General features: G+C 36.1%; 3 protein-coding genes and 1 pseudogene across 3 annotated transcripts; 2 read left to right on the forward strand and 2 right to left on the reverse strand.

Moving 5' to 3' along the window:
* Nucleotides 1-322: 322 nt before the first annotated feature.
* LOC103855768 (uncharacterized protein At5g23160) lies at nucleotides 323-3,142 on the reverse strand. The gene is made up of 2 exons (XM_018657761.2): nucleotides 1,103-3,142; nucleotides 323-882 (listed from the first exon to the last, which is right to left on the reverse strand). Exons 1-2 carry the CDS (start codon nucleotides 1,448-1,450, stop codon nucleotides 559-561), a joined length of 672 nt encoding a protein of 223 aa, XP_018513277.1. The 5' UTR covers nucleotides 1,451-3,142; the 3' UTR covers nucleotides 323-558.
* Nucleotides 3,143-3,385: 243 nt separating this feature from the next.
* LOC103855769 (serine carboxypeptidase-like 35) lies at nucleotides 3,386-8,591 on the forward strand. The gene is made up of 8 exons (XM_009132802.3): nucleotides 3,386-3,719; nucleotides 6,235-6,342; nucleotides 6,466-6,654; nucleotides 6,903-6,991; nucleotides 7,095-7,388; nucleotides 7,528-7,664; nucleotides 7,850-7,942; nucleotides 8,178-8,591. The coding sequence occupies exons 1-8, from the start codon at nucleotides 3,449-3,451 to the stop codon at nucleotides 8,434-8,436; spliced, it is 1,440 nt and encodes a 479-aa protein (XP_009131050.1). The 5' UTR covers nucleotides 3,386-3,448; the 3' UTR covers nucleotides 8,437-8,591.
* A 53-nt stretch (nucleotides 8,592-8,644) lies between these two features.
* On the reverse strand, nucleotides 8,645-11,284 carry LOC103855770 (porphobilinogen deaminase, chloroplastic). Its single transcript, XM_018657760.2, has 5 exons — nucleotides 10,917-11,284; nucleotides 9,584-9,989; nucleotides 9,303-9,509; nucleotides 9,057-9,234; nucleotides 8,645-8,981 (listed from the first exon to the last, which is right to left on the reverse strand). The coding sequence occupies exons 1-5, from the start codon at nucleotides 11,150-11,152 to the stop codon at nucleotides 8,869-8,871; spliced, it is 1,140 nt and encodes a 379-aa protein (XP_018513276.1). The 5' UTR covers nucleotides 11,153-11,284; the 3' UTR covers nucleotides 8,645-8,868.
* A 220-nt stretch (nucleotides 11,285-11,504) lies between these two features.
* On the forward strand, nucleotides 11,505-16,649 carry LOC103855771 (annotated as a pseudogene).
* The last annotated feature ends 6 nt before the right edge of the window (nucleotides 16,650-16,655 follow it).

Below are 16,655 nucleotides of genomic sequence, written 5' to 3' on the forward strand. Positions count from 1 at the left end.
CAAAAATAATAGAAGTGTTTATAATATTTGTGAAGTGTAACGAATTCACCAAAGTAACAAAGACGGCTTCAAACTCTTTCACGTGTTCCACGAATAAACCAAACCTCTTATCGACAATAGTTGGAAGTCCAAATTTCTAAATTTCTCGACGACTAGCTAGCTACAAAAAAAACCTTGTACGTATATAACAAAAGAAAACAAAAAATATACACAGGAAAATACACTATTGCTCATGCTCCTTGATTTATATCACGTAACATCACTGAATATCCCACTCGAACCAGTCCAAACTCTATAAAACCAAGAAAATTCATATATATAATAGGCCGCTAAATATTGACTTCTATATAAAAACCACAGACAATATATTATTCACTTGATGTATCCATTCACAACCGAAAACGGAGACAATGTTTATCCATCGTTTAAAAAAAAAGTGATGACACAATTATAATATATTAGAAAACAACGAATAAAAAAAGAGATCGATCGTCACTACAACGAAACGCGATTTTGCCGTCCAAGAAACACGTCCGAAACGACTTTTCTTTTATACGACTAAGAATTCAAACGTGCAGAACCGTCGCTAGCGCTGCGTTTTACCAACGCGGCCACGTTTCTGAGACGAGGTAGAGAATAACACCAAGCGGATGTACAGAGAATCGCAAAGACTCGACCCCAAACTAACATGATCACCAGCGTCAATATAATGACCGAAATTCCAATAACCGGGTCAAACTTTCTGACCCGTGAACCGGTTGTTTCACGAGACGGTTTCATGTTGGATATTCGTTCAGGACGCGTGTCTTTTCTAGAGGAAGCCAACTGTTCAATGGGTTTTGATCGGTCGGTGGTTACGTCTCGTAACTCCTTCGGTTTTGTCTGAATGAATAAACAAGGAACGACAAGAAACAAATTTTCAAAAATTCAATTAAACGATTTATCACATCGGTAGATCCACAAATATGATTTAACTTTTTTTTAGAAATCAGGAAAATGAGAAAATGATGTTTGTCGGAAAATAAATTTAATTGTCTGAAAATAACTTTCTGACACAATAAAGTGAATTAAAAGTCTTTTGAGATTGTACGGATAGAGATACCTCATTTGTTTCCTGATTCACGGCCTTATCATCACCCGGAACATTCGTACGATCAGTAATGATACAACTTATCACTGAAACGGGATTCTTCTTATCAGTTTCATCTTCTACACTTGAAGTAGTTATCTCCGTTTCCTCGATCGGCGCCGGTTTGATCTCTCTGTTCTTAGAGCGAAACTTAGAACATAGAAGCCACCGACTTCGCTTCTTTTTCTTCTTCATCTCGCAACCCACTTCCGCCGCAACCTTCGCATTGTCGGAGTATATTTTCCGGGAGAGTCCAAAACATCCTAGAAAATACGAAGAAGACACGGTTCTTTCTCTGGCTCTCTTCTCGGTTTTCGCCATTGAAGTCGAACTGAAGGAAAGGGTCGTTGTGCATTCGTGTTAAGACTTTGAAATATCGCTCCGAGCGGTTGGAATTTATCCCTTTTTTAATTTCATTTAAAATAATAATTCCTGACTACTGATTTCGAAGATACGACGGAGATATCACGGTGCCATAAATTATTACAAATTTTGAACGAATACTTGTGATAAATTACTGTACAGTGAGTTGTATAGTATCGCAAAAAATGCTAAAGCAAAATTTTATAAGGTAATACAGAAATAAAAAGATAACAAATATGGGCAAAATATAGATAGGAAATGAAGTAAATAAAAAAAAAGACAACAGACACATGAAAGTCAACAACTAATTATATATATACAAGCAATTTTTTTTTTAAAAAAAAATCCTTAAAAAAAACATCTTAAGAACACATTATTATCTTTCAACAAAGAAATACTAAGTGAGAATTAAAGGAATGTCCACTTTCATTTGCCTTTTGGAATTGGTATTCCAAATTTAAGATTATGCATAAAGGTCATCTGCATAAGTTGGAATATTCAAAAATAGTGACAGTGTCTTGTCTTTTATTTATGACGTCACTAGTTCAGACGATATATGAGCAAAATCGTCTACAATAGAGAACCATACTTAGTAAAATAATTATAAAGATAATAACAGTAAGAAAAACAAACAGTGGAAAAATTTGGACAAATATTCATGTTGATAAGATTAATTTAATAATAAAAAAGATAAAACCAAAGTAAGGTAAGGTTTAAAAGAAGAAAAAAAGTATCGTAGCGTCCACGTTCCCAACTTCTACGTCGGACTTCTTCGTTTAGATGTTTTCGGGATGACCAATTCGAATTAATCAGGATATATTTTAGCAATTTGCAAAAGTCATACTCAGTACAATAAAATATATGGAGAAATTAGAGATTTTCCTTCTTCTGTCTTTTCTTTTTACCTGTGCCCATTTAAAGATCCATTTCATCATTCCATTCAAGACCATATTACGATATGGAGAATATAGATTTGTGAATTAAAAGAAACTATACGATATAAAATAACCTGGACACTTACAAACTATATGTAATATTAAACACATACAAGTTTAAGACTCAATAGAAAAGATGTGCAGAACGTACTCCATGCAAACGTCATAAATATTTTTCTCCGTACACAGCTTGCAGGTCAATGCTACATGTAACATGTTCATATCAAAATCAATCAGAAATAAGCGAAAATTTTCATGTTATTTAAATGCAATTAAATACGATCCTTAAATCAGTAACATTGGTGTATTTGAGTTTGGTTCAAGTTAAGTATACATAGTTAATCATTACTCATTGCTAGTTGGTTAGTTTAAAACTTTTTAAAAGACTGGTTCTTTTGGTTGTAACGGAGATACAGATGGAAAAGTTCCAGTAACATCTAGATGTCATCTAAGCGTTAGAGCATAAAGAAGATGAGACTTAAGGTGGAGTCACCGCGAAGGTCATGGTTTCACAAGAGTCAAGTAGCTGGATGGGTTGAGCAGACGTATTATATTGTAGCCTACGGAGGCCCATTAACAGGATATAACTTCGAAGATGTGAATGCTTTTCTCCAAAGAAGTATCTAGTCAATACTTGAATCTGATATAAAATCATTTATAAAATATTTCCTACTTTTACTAGATACACAATTGAATTGAAGAACTCGCATGAGTTTCAAAGAGTCACATAGTTAGGAAAACAGTAATCTTGTCTTCTACTTTCTTTCTTTTTTCCTTTTAAATATCATAAAAGGTTAGAAATTAAAAATTCACTATGTGCCTCAAGGAAATAAAATAAAACCAAGGCTTAAAACAACTTTCCTGTATAAAAAAAAAACAAAAGGTTAAAACATAATAATTCACTATGTGCCTTTTAAAGACATGTAGTAAAATTAAAACGTTATAAAAAGAGCTAGTGGGGGCATTTTCTCATCATATCAATAGTTCGTCTTTCTAAAACAGGAGAAGAAAGTGTTTGGCGATGAAAAAGCACGCACTTTGGCTACTATGCGTTCTGGTGTTACCGGCGATAGCCTGGGGCAGGAATCCTGAGAAGAAGGCAACGACTTCGTCCGGGAGGAAGGAAGATGACCTGGTAACCGGTTTGCCTGGCCAACCACCGGTTAACTTCAGACATTACGCCGGCTACGTCAATCTCGGGCCACGACAGAAGCAAAAGGCGCTTTTCTACTGGTTCTTCGAAGCCCAACGAAACTCCTCAGGTCGTCCTCTTGTCCTCTGGCTCAACGGAGGTCAGTTTCTCTCTCACTCTCTTCTCTACATTAACAACATTTCTTTGACGAAATAAAAATTATTTGACGTAGTTAATAATAAAAAACTTGTAATGGTTTTCAATAGTGGATTTCAGTCATAAGACTCATAATAAGTACATTTTGTTTTGTTTTAACAAAAGTGTGTGTATATTGTTTATTTGGTTTACCTTAACACTCTTTGTAAAACAGCTTTTAATACTTTATTGCCTCTTTAGGACACTTACACTTGTTATAGTCCAAGTTTTATTAATGTGAAACTGAAAATTGTTCGTATTTATATACATATGTATTAATGTATAGGCCGTTGCAGATTCATTAGAATCATAAATGATCTATTGTCGACATGTTGCAATCAGTACATCGATAGTTGTTGAAAGCTAGCAATCATGTTGCAATAATTTTACAGGTCTCAATATACTATAAAATCAGCAGTGTATTTTTAGACTGGTTCATATTCGGTAAAACCTTTTAACTTACCGGAGACGTATGTACTTATAATGGTCTGGCTCTCTGACAATTATTTGGACTTATATCATTCAGTGCCTTTGTTTTCCCCACTCAACATTCAATGTGCAAAACTCCAAATCTTGTTTCTAGATTGTTTTGTCCTTATCTACTTTCTGTCCACATTCTTGGTAGCTGTTCATTAATTTAACGAATTTAGTACTGGATACTGTTTGTCCTTTTCCACACACGGTTCACATTCCAATATTATGATATTCAGGAACACGAGAAATATCTACCTCGTATATTTAAATGGTGATATAGATAAGATAAGATGCTCAATATTCAAATACATGGAGTATATACATAGACAAGTATAATAATTTACAATTTTTACTACAAAAAACTTTTAGTAGGCATGCAAGAATAGGCGGCCTTAGCTTTATAGGAATGATTGCGTTGTTGTATTCATCTTTGGTATCCATCGACAGCAACCCGTGACAATATATTGACGTCTTTGTTACAACCCGTGACAATAAATAATCAGTTTGCATGTCTTTTAGTCAAATACTAGATATTGACCCGTGCAACCGCACGGGTGTTTGTTTTCACTTTTCTATACATAAATTATTGTTTTAGAACATAAGTGGTATATATTTTTAATGTTAATCATATACTTAAATACTTATATAACTATTTCAAATACAATAATTTTATAATTTACATGTTATAATTAATTAATTGTTTAAACCTTATGTATTTGCCACTTCTTATTATATATTTATCTTATTGTATTTGCATTTAGTTATTAAGCAAATTAATATATTCATAAAAAAATATATTAAAAAAAAATTATATTTAATTTATGCTAAATTCTGACCCGTATTTCAAAACTGGATTTCTTTTTACCAATATTTTTATACTTATTCATTTTAGATAATTTATTACTGTATATATAAAAGTGTAAGATATGTTAATTTTTAGACATGTATTATATAGTTTTTTAATTTTAAGTCGTTCTACCATCATATTATATTTTAAATAAATAGTTTATATTTATGAAAATAAAATTTATAAATTTATTAATTGAATATGATTTTATAATATTTATTTTAGTATAATAATTATATTTTAACATGATCATGACTATAAAAGTAGATAAAATAGGATATAATTTATTTATTTTCATTTTTAAACGATAACTTAAAATACATTAAGTTATTATTTAAATATTACACAGATTTATTAGAATTTTTAAAATATAATATATAAATATATATTATATTTAAAATGAAAATCTATTATGATTAAAGTAGTTACAAAGATTTTATATTATTAACTTTAAAGAAATACATGTTAATTTTTATACATGTATTATATAGTTTGATAATGTTAACCCATGTTACTAACATATTTGATTTTATTTTTGAACATAAATATTTTATAATTACGAAAATAAAATATATAAATATATAAATTTAATACAATTTTATTATATTTAGATCAATATAATAATTTTAATTTAATATGATTGATTATGATTATATAATAACTAAAATATTATAGATTTTTTATTTTTCATTTTATATAACTGAATATATTAATGTATAATAATATTTTAAACTAATTTTGAAATTAGTGAAAATATTTAAATACTTCAAAAATGAAGATCTTGTAAAAATCTTGTAAAACAGATTTGTTAGAATTTTAAAATAAATATATTTATATTTAAAATGAAAAGATATCAAAAGATACTATGATTAAAATATTTTTAAAATTATATTTATTATTAGTCTGAATTAAAATATAGTATGAATTTCTATGAATAGATCCATTAGGTCCATTTTAAAAAAAAATCACACATGAATCAAGATTGTGACTTCTGTTTTAATATATAAGATATTTTTGTGAAACTTCTCGGCAAATTTCAAAATAATTAAACTTTAAATATTACCTTAGGGTAACTCTCTTAATTATACTAAGCAATTCAGTCACTAACTACAAATTGAAAGCATTTACAATATTAAAACTAAAATTATACTATATACAGGACCTGGTTGTTCATCGATAGCCTATGGAGCTGCACAAGAGCTAGGCCCTTTCCTTGTTCGCGCCGGCGGTGACAACCTTACCTTCAATAAGTTCTCTTGGAACAAAGGTACTTGCATCGAATTAAATTACCATATTTATAATATGATATTTGCATTTAAATATAATGAATACACGTATGTAAGTATACAGTATTAGAAGTGGGTTACATTTTTAAAAATATGTTAAGCAGAGGCCAATATGTTGTTCTTGGAAGCACCGGTTGGCGTTGGGTTCTCGTATACCAATAACTCAATGGATCTTCATAAGCTTGGAGATCAAGTTAGTGCAGAGGATTCTCTTGCTTTCTTGATCAACTGGTTCATGAAATTTCCTGAGTACCGATCCAACGAGTTTTACATCGCCGGAGAGAGTTACGCCGGTAAGTGCTTAATCCGGTTTGTTATGAGTTTAATTTTTTTAATATTTGATTTTATCGAAATTGGTCTGAAACCATTACATATAATATAATAAATTTAAACATATGAAATGAAGGAAAATAAAAAACGGTTTTCTCCACACTGAAAATAATGAAGACAGGTCACTATATTTTTATTAGAGTTTTTTTTTTTGGATTAAGGTTCTCCAAAATCAATATGTCTATGAAATTATATTCTTCTTCTTAATTAGGTCACTATGTTCCACAACTTGCGAATGCCATTTACGACAGGAACAAGAAGGTTACAAGAGGCTCGCACATCAATCTTAAGGGTTTCATGGTATGTACCACTTAAGTAGTAAGGTCACTTGCGGACACAAGGAAAAACAAACTTTTCTTGCAATATATAAAAGGTATTCATGGTTAAGTGACTGCTTTTGCAGATTGGTAACGCGGTGATCAATGAGGAAACAGACATGGCAGGACTAGTGGACTACGCATGGAGCCACGCTATAGTATCTGACGAGATCCACAGCAACATCCATGGCATGTGCCGTTTTGAGGAAGAGCAAAAGAGCAACCAGACCGTAGAATGTAACGACAATTTCAAAGCTTTCATGGAAGCTTACAGCGATATCGATATATACAGCATCTATACGCCCGTTTGCCTCTCCTCTTCGTCTTCTTCTCCAAGAAAGCCTAAACTCATCGTGTCTCCTCGTCTCCTAACTTCACACGTACGTATACATGTACTATGCAAATTTACTAATAAAATTTAGGGATAATATATTAGTTTATGGTAATGTAGTGTAACGATCATCTTTCATCTTAATTCCTTCTCAAAGTTGATTAGTTTCAATCTTTTTAAATGTTCAGGACTTGTGGGATAGCTTACCGGCCGGGTATGATCCATGCACTGAAGGTTATGCCGAAAACTATTTTAACCGGAAAGATGTGCAGCTTGCACTTCATGCGAACGTTACAAACCTTCCTTATCCGTATTCTCCGTGCAGGTTAGTCCTAGTTACGTTGTGTATAGTACTAGCAATGACTAGAGACTCGATTCATTTAACTTTAAATGTTATGAGTTATTACAATTAGTATAACATTTTAGTAAGTAAAGATGGACAAACCGTTTATAGTTTGACCACGTATCTAAAGAACACATTTTACATGTATGTATATGTGTGTGATTCAGTGGGGTAATAAAAAGATGGAATGATGCTCCTCCCACCGTGATTCCCATCATCCAGAAGCTTTTGGCAGGCGGCCTCCGCATCTGGATCTATAGGTATATTATCTATCTTCTTTGAAATTGTGAAATTGCTAAGCGGTAATTAGGCGTCTGATAAAAGATTAGTGCCTAGGCGGGTGACTAGGCGTTTTTGCTTCCCTATACCGATTTATTGAACACAAGATTTTTTTTATTGTATAGAAATTCTAGATGAAATTGAAGAAAAAAATAATAACTATATATATATTTCGTTAATCACTCTACTTATTTATTGGTTTGATTCTGGATATAGTGGAGATACGGATGGGAGAGTACCAGTAACATCTACACGTTATAGCATAAAGAAGATGAGACCTAAGGTGGTGTCACCGTGGAGGTCATGGTTCCACAAGAGTCAAGTAGCTGGATGGGTTGAGACTTACGCAGGAGGATTAACCTTTGCCACCGTGAGAGGAGCCGGTCATCAGGTTCCGGTCTTTGCTCCAGCCCAATCTCTTTCCTTATTCTCTCACTTCCTTTCTTCCACCCCTTTGCCTTCAAAGCGTTTCTGATCATTACCGCCACCAAGTCATGCCAAGTTGTTGTTATGTTTTGAAACTGTCGTTTGGTACACTTATGTACCCAATTGATATAATGAGTTTCAAATGATTAATAAAATATTTTAAACATTGCGTTTGTTGATATTAATATTTTATATTTGTCTTCATATTTAGAATTTTGGAGATTATATTAGTAATCTAGTATTTGATCTTTCAACGCTGGTGCAAAAGTCTATGTTTATCAGTTGTTCCTCTATAGATATTAAAAAAAGGGTACAATTTCAAGAGAATGTAATCTAAATACAAACAATCAACACAGTAAGGTTATACTTCTCTCAAAAATTACAACAAATTTAGGTGGAAGACGTTGGAAACACTCCTAAACCCTAGACACTGTCCATACAACAGCCATCATTCTTTAACTTCTTCTTCTTCATTGAATGGTTAGTTTCCGAAGAAGCCAGGACCAGCAAGAGAAAGCAGCTCTTGCCCAGCGTCTTTCCCCATCTTGACCATGTCCTCAAACACGTACGGACCTTTTCTTGAGGTCTCAAGAACTGTCACCAAAGATTAAAAAGATAAGAAATAAATAAATGTTTCTCAGATAAAAATTTATAGAAATGTTTTCATACCTCGAGTACCGTCAGGGGAAGCAACCAATCCTCTGAAGAAACAGTTGCCTTCTTCGTCCTTAGCCGCGTATCCAGCAATAGGAGTACGGCACGAGCCATCAAGCGTCTCAAGAAACGCTCTCTCGCATGCAACCGCTAGCCTTGTCTCCTCGTGGTTCAGCGAAGCTAAGTAACTTGCCTACATATGTAAGCATATCAGAGATGCAAATCCAAAAGTAAACATTCATCAGAGAGCTTTGACATTACCATTTTATCATCCTCCGTTCTGCAGGCGATTCCGATTGCTCCTTGAGCAACAGCTGGAAGCATTTCATCGAGAGACAAGACCGATGCGACATTCTCTGTCATACTCAATCTCTTGAGACCAGCTAACGCCAATAGAGTAGCGTGGACTTTCCCTCCTTGAAGCTTCGATAGTCTTGTCTGCACATTCCCTCTAAAGTTCTCTTCAACCTGCAGAGACAACAAAACTCATAAGAAACAACAAAATAAGAACCATCAGTCCCTTTCACTAAGTGAAAACTTACAGCTAACGAAGGATACTTGTGGAGTATCTGAGACTTTCTCCTGAGAGAAGCTGTTCCCACAACGCTACCAGCTGGGAGCTCAGCTAACGAAGCTGCAGTCAGACAGATAAACGCGTCTCTGACATCCTCACGGACAAGGTTGCAAGGTAGAATCGTCTTCTCTGGTAAATAAGTAGGAACATCTTTCATCGAATGCACAGCTATGTCGATATGACCGTTTATCAACGCCTCGTCTATCTCTTTGGTGAAGAGCCCTTTACCACCGATGTCAGCAAGCGGCTGAGAGAGGATTTTGTCACCGGTTGTTTTGATTATCTCGATGTGGATGGCTCCGTCTTCGGTGAGTTCCGGGTGTTTTGCTTGGAGCTTGGCTCGTGTCTCGTAGGCTTGAGCAAGAGCTAGAGGACTGTCCTACACAGTGAGAGTACATAAGCAGAAAGAAAACAAAGATGATAAATACTCATCAGAGGCTAAACTCAATCCACCAGTAATGCAATACTAATCACATCAGAGCTATACTCAATCCAATTCACAATACTAATAAACCACATTTCATCTCTAATCACAATACTAATCACATCAGAGCTACACTCAATCCACAAGTGATGCAATCCGAATCACAATACTGATCCACCACATTTCATCTCTAGCCAGAAAAATTACACTAAATCACCCAACCATCTACATGGTAAGAAGTGACATTGTCCACAGGACAAAAAAAAAAAACGAAGACTCATCAGAGCTAAAATCAATTCACCACTAATGCAAAACTAATCACAAGACAAGATTTGGCTACTAGAAACACAGAAACGATGCGAGATTATCCAAGGAGAACCACAAGCACTACATTTCATCTCTAAACCATCTACATAAACACGCAAAGTGATTGACATTGTCCCATACAACTCACTCAAACCAAGGAAGCTGATCCAAACAGAGGGCTGATCAAAATCGAGACTTTGAATCATAATTAAGGAAACCAAGGCAGACCCATTAGCAATCAAGTGGTCATAGACTCGGAACAGACCAGTGAACCACACTAGAAGTATAAAGGAGAGAACTTTGACCTTCCCCTTGTGCCAATTCTAATCACAAGACAAGATTTGGCTACTAGAAACACAAAAAAAAACAAAGCAGAGACTGGCATAACACGTCAAGTGATTGACACTGTCCACTTTAACTCACTCAACCCCAGGAAGCTGATCCAAACAGAGGACTGATAAAAATCGAGACTTTGAATCAGCATTTAGGAAACCAAGGCTAACCCATTACCATTCAAGCATTCACAGATTCAGTGAACGACACGAGAAGCAATAAAGAGAGAAACTTTTACCTTCCCCTTGTACCAATTCTGATGATAGCAGTTCGTTTCTTCTCTTCCATAGCAACACAAGCTCTTACAAACCCGGAAGAGCTCCGTTTCCGGCGACATTTTTCCAGAGAAGGAGATGTGACCTGCGGAAGCGAGAATCCGATAACGGAGACAGAGTTGACCGGGAAAGAGGGTTGACGACGCAAGAGAGAGACTTTGTTGTGAGCTTGATGGAAAGAGGAAGAAGATATATCCATGGATCCCGCGAAGAGCTCAGAGAAGTAAGGTTTGGAATCGTTGAGAGAGATTCCGAGGGAAAAAATGAAAGTGACCTTCGAAATTCGAATGGAGAATTGATAGCTCTTCTTCTGATCTCTACGAAGATTTTGGATAGGATAGTTTAGATTTTACTGATGTAATCTCCTACGGTAACCCATACCAGAGTTACGTGGTCTAATACGTTTCCCACCGTCCATTTTTCAAATCTCGTTGACTCATACTTATTGGGCACGCGAACGTTTAATTATTTAATGGGCCTAAGCCCAATTTATGGACTCTTATAAGTGTATAGGAACCTTTTTCACCGTCTGTTTATCAATCTCGTGGACCTATTATTATTGGGCCTAACTAAAACGTAACAGCTAGTCCAAATCAGACTGTTCTCGGGTCGGGTCGGGTCGGGTCGGGTCATAATAGTCGGTCATCGTTGTTAATAAAAGATTAGGACACGAAACGGATTGAAATGGTTGCTACGAGACGATGTCGTACCTTCTACCTCACTTGCATTCCGGGTGGTCTATTGATCAGGCGATTCTAGCCGAGGAAGAGCGTCTCGTGGTCATACGTTTCGGCCATGATTGGGATGAAACCTGTATACAGGTATAGTTTCTTCCATCTTCAATTTGATTCGATTTGGGTTCCTTAATTTCGAATTAGGGATCTGATTTTGATTTTTGATTTTACTTGGATGAAGTGTGACTCTCTTCCTTGTACGTGAGAGCATTAATTTGCATTGCATGGGTCGACACAAAACCAAGTTTACATCTGAAAATGATGTAATTCAATGTAGCTCATGTTTCAATGTATATCTGAAACAGACTAATTTTTTTTTCCACAGTATGAAATATCAACTCTCGATGTGGATCTTGATTTTTTTTATTTTAGATAGATGAAGTCTTTTGCTCTCTTCCTTGTACGTAAGAGCATTAAGTTCATAGCTGCTAGTTCATCATTCAAGGTATGAATGAAACATACATTTTTATTTTATTTTTGACATAGGAATATTAACTCTTTATTAACTCTTCCTCATCTTCCTCTTCCTATTCTTCTTCCTCATCTTCCTCTTCCTCACATCGACATGGATATGGATTATAGCTATAATGAAGCTAGCGATAATGAGTCTAGCACATGTGAATCAGCAAAGGGGAATCGCCTTTTGTACTCACTGCCTCCTCGTCCGGGGTTTGGAACAAACGGTCGCATAATACCGCTTGTGTCTAACCATTTCCAAGTCACTCTTGCCAATCTTCCGGAATATTTCTACCGATACAGGGTAGGTTTTCATTTCATCTATTTTTTTGTTTTCAGTTTTCAATGATGTATAATCTTGCTGTCTTGAACAAGTAAATTTCGTCCATAATGGTGGGCGCAGCCCTATTGATCAGAAAGGGATTGGAATAGAACTCATTGACCTGGTTCACAGGGTTTATGACTCCGATTTTGTTGGCATAGAGTTTATCTATGATGGAGACCACATGGTGTTCACATTGGGTTCTTTGCCCGATAGGCATAATGATTTTCCTGCGGTTCTTGGGATGAATTCTTCAACCATGTAAAAGTTATCAATCACTTTCGCCCTTCACTTGAGTGCTTTAGTTTTGATTCTGACTGACAAATTATATCTCATGCAGGACTAACCCTCTCAAGTCAGTTGAAGTCTCGTTCAACGCTGCTCGCAATCTCGAAATCCCTCTTCAGTCTCTTGTTAACGCTATGCATGGACAAGAATCCCCGAATTCACTGGAGGCAATAAGGGTTTTCGACATCATCTTACATCAGCATGCTGCTAGACAGTAAGTGTGTATATGTTTTCTTTCATGATACTATTATATCTTTGGCATTGTCTCTCTAATAATAACCTCGGGGAAAACACTGCAGGGGTTCCCTACGTGTGAGACGGTCTTTTTTCCACAATGAAAGCCGCGAACCAATTGGTCCTAACATCTTGGGATATAGAGGATTCCATTCAAGTTTTCGGACAACGCAGGGTGGAATGTCACTTAACATGGGTAAATAGTTTCACCTGTTTGTATTTGTTTTCTCTTTGTAGCAGTAATTTTTAGTGTCTAATGTTTTGTTTTGTTCTCATGCCAGACGTTAAAACCACAACGGTCATCAAGCCTGGTCCGCTTATTGATTTTCTGATTGCTGACCAAGGTGCACGTGATGTGTTCGATGTCGACTGGTCTAAGATGATCGACTAATACTAATTACATGATATTTGGTCTAACCAGGTTCTTTTATCTTCGCTATTAGCTCCAACTTTTGACACCGTTTAATTATTTAATGGGCCTAGGCTCAATTTATCGACTCTTATAAATGTATGGGAACCTTTTTCACCGTCTGTTTATCAATCTCGTGGACCCATTATTATTGGGCCTAACTAAAACGTAACAGCTAGTCCAAATCAGTCTGTTCTCGGGTCGGGTCGGGTCATAATAGTCAGTCATCGTCGTTAATAAAAGATTAGGGCACAAAACGGATTGAAATGGTTGCTACGAGACGATGTCGTACCTTCTACCTCACTTGCATTCCGGGTGGGCTGTTGATCAGGCGATTCTAGCCGAGGAAGAGCGTCTCGTGGTCATACGTTTCGGCCATGATTGGGATGAAACCTGTATGCAGGTATAGTTTCTTTCATCTTCAATTTGATTCGATTTGGGTTCCTTAATTTCGAATTAGGGATCTGATTTTGATTTTTGATTTTACTTGGATGAAGTGTGACTCTCTTCCTTGTACGTGAGAGCATTAATTTGCATTGCATGGGTCGACACAAAACCAAGTTTACATCTGATAATGATGTAATTCAATGTAGCTCATGTTTCAATGTATGTCTGAAACAGACTAATTTTTTTCCACAGTATGAAATATCAACTCTCGATGTTGATCATGATTTTTTTTATTTTAGATGGATGAAGTGTTTTGCTCTCTTCCTTGTACGTGAGAGCATTAAGTTCATAGCTGCTAGCTCCTCATTCAAGATATGAATGAAACAGACATTTTTATTTTATTTTTGACATAGGAATATCAACTATTTATTAACTCTTCCTCATCTTCCTCTTCCTATTCTTCTTCCTCATCTTCCTCTTCCTCACATCGACATGGAAAAGGATTATAGCTATAATGAAGCTAGCGATAATGAGTCTAGCACATGTGAATCAGCAAAGGGGAATCGCCTTTTGTACTCACTGCCTCCTCATCCGGGGTTTGGAACAAACGGTCGCATAATACCGCTTGTGTCTAACCATTTTCAAGTCACTCTTGCCAATCTTCCGGAATATTTCTACCGATACAGGGTAGGTTTTCATTTTATCTATTTTTTGTTTACAGTTTTCAATGATGTATAATCTTGCTGTCTTGAACAGGTAAATTTCGTCCATAATGTTGGGTGCAGCCCTATTGATCAGAAAGGGCTTGGAGGAGAACTCATTGACCTGGTTCACAGGGTTTATGACTCCGATTTTGTTGGCATAGATTTTATCTATGATGGAGACCACATGGTGTTTACGTTGGGTTCTTTGCCCGATAGGCATAATGATTTTCCTGCGGTTCTTGGGATGAATTTTTCAACCATGTAAAAGTTATCAATCACTTTCGTCCTTCACTTGAGTGCTTTAGTTTTGATTCTGACTGACAAATTATATCTCATGCAGGACTAATCCTCTCAAGTCAGTTGAAGTCTCGTTCAACGCTGCTCGCAATCTCGAAATCCCTCTTCAGTCTCTTGTTAACGCTATGCGTGGGCAGGAATCCCCGAATTCACTGGAGGCAATAAGGGTTTTGGACATCATCTTACATCAGCATGCTGCTAGACAGTAAGTGTGTATATGTTTTCTTTCATGATACTATTATATCTTTGGCGTTGTCTCTCTAATAATAACCTCGGGGAAAACACTGCAGGGGTTCCCTACGTGTGAGACGGTCTTTTTTCCACAATGAAAGCCGCGAACCAATTGATCCTAACATCTTGGGATGTAGAGGATTCCATTCAAGTTTTCGGACAACGCAGGGTGGAATGTCACTTAACATGGGTAAATAGTTTCACCTGTTTGTATTTGTTTTCTCTTTGTAGCAGTAATTTTTAGTGTCTAATGTTTTGTTTTGTTCTCATGCCAGACGCTAAAACCACAACGGTCATCAAGCCTGGTCCGCTTAGTGATTTTCTGATTGCTGACCAAGGTGCACGTGATGTGTTCGATGTCGACTGGTCTAAGGTGATCGACTAATACTAATTACATGATATTTGGTCTAACTAGGTTCCTTTATCTTCGCTATTAGCTTCAACTTTTGACACCGTTTAATTATTTAATGGGCCTAGGCTCAATTTATGGACTCTTATAAGTGTATGGGAACCTTTTTCACCGTCTGATTATCAATCTCGTGGACCCACTATTATTGGGCCTAACTAAAACGTAACAGCTAGTCCAAATCAGTCTGTTCTCGGGTCGGGTCGGGTCATAATAGTCGGTCATCGTCGTTAATAAAAGATTAGGGCACGAAACGGATTGAAATGGTTGCTACGAGACGATGTCGTACCTTCTACTCACTTGCATTCCGGGTGGGCTGTTGATCAGGCGATTCTAACCGAGGAAGAGCGTCTCGTGGTCATACGTTTCGGCCCTGATTGGGATGAAACCTGTATGCAGGTATAGTTTCTTCCATCTTCAATTTGATTCTATTTTGATTCCTTAATTTCGAATATCATATACTCTCGTTCTATTAAGTTACGATCTTTTGTTTCGATTGCTTGAAAGTTTTAAGCCATTAGTGTTTTCTTTAGCTTGGAACCGATGAGAATTAGGGGTTTATTGTGTGCTCGTGTTGTTGTTTGATTCATTATTTGTTTACATTTAGTTTTAAGCCATTAATGTGTTGTTTAGCTTGTGCTACTGTTGTGGTCTGATTAAATGATTTTGATCTGATGTTAGATGGATGAGGTGTTGGCATCAGTTGCTGAGACGATAAAGAACTTTGCGGTTATATATCTGGTGGACATAAGTGAGGTTCCAGACTTCAACACCATGTACGAGCTCTACGATCCTTTAACCATCATGTTCTTCTTCAGGAACAAAGACATTATGATCGATCTCGGGACGGGTACAACAACAAGATTAATTGGGCTATGAAGGACAAACATGAGTTTATTGATATCATTGAGACCGTCTTCCGTGGTGCAAGGAAGGGTCGTAGGCTCGTGATTGCTCCTAAAGATTACTCCACCAAATACCGCTACTAACCCCAACACATTGGAGTTTGTTTAAGAAACATTGGGTCAAAAAACTCTTTCATGTTGAGTGGTTATGGTCAGTTGAAATATCCTATGAACTTGTTCCATATATGCCTTGATGATTTGTGATTCATGCTTGCTTACTCTTTTCGGCTGTTTGTCATTTATGTATTGCAGTATCTTCGAACATGAATCACTGAAATGAATGAGTTTATGTTTAACGTGTATAGTATAAGGTTCGTGATCTTCTTACT

Source organism: Brassica rapa, chromosome A03 (genome assembly GCF_000309985.2).
Source record: "Brassica rapa cultivar Chiifu-401-42 chromosome A03, CAAS_Brap_v3.01, whole genome shotgun sequence".
Lineage (NCBI taxonomy): Eukaryota > Viridiplantae > Streptophyta > Magnoliopsida > Brassicales > Brassicaceae > Brassica > Brassica rapa.

Excerpts from the sequence above, each read along its gene's own strand:
- LOC103855770 (XM_018657760.2), bottom strand. The coding sequence starts at position 11,152 with ATGGATATATCTTCTTCCTCTTTCCATCAAGCTCACAACAAAGTCTCT. Across the intron at positions 9,510-9,583 it reads ACAAGTATCCTTCGTTAGCT|GTTGAAGAGAACTTTAGAGG; the intron begins GTAAGTTTTCAC and ends TTGTCTCTGCAG. Across the intron at positions 9,235-9,302 it reads GAACGGAGGATGATAAAATG|GCAAGTTACTTAGCTTCGCT; the intron begins GTAATGTCAAAG and ends TTACATATGTAG.
- LOC103855769 (XM_009132802.3), top strand. The coding sequence starts at position 3,449 with ATGAAAAAGCACGCACTTTGGCTACTATGCGTTCTGGTGTTACCGGCG. Across the intron at positions 6,343-6,465 it reads TAAGTTCTCTTGGAACAAAG|AGGCCAATATGTTGTTCTTG; the intron begins GTACTTGCATCG and ends TATGTTAAGCAG. Across the intron at positions 6,992-7,094 it reads TCAATCTTAAGGGTTTCATG|ATTGGTAACGCGGTGATCAA; the intron begins GTATGTACCACT and ends CTGCTTTTGCAG.
- LOC103855768 (XM_018657761.2), bottom strand. The coding sequence starts at position 1,450 with ATGGCGAAAACCGAGAAGAGAGCCAGAGAAAGAACCGTGTCTTCTTCG. Across the intron at positions 883-1,102 it reads TGAATCAGGAAACAAATGAG|ACAAAACCGAAGGAGTTACG; the intron begins GTATCTCTATCC and ends TTATTCATTCAG.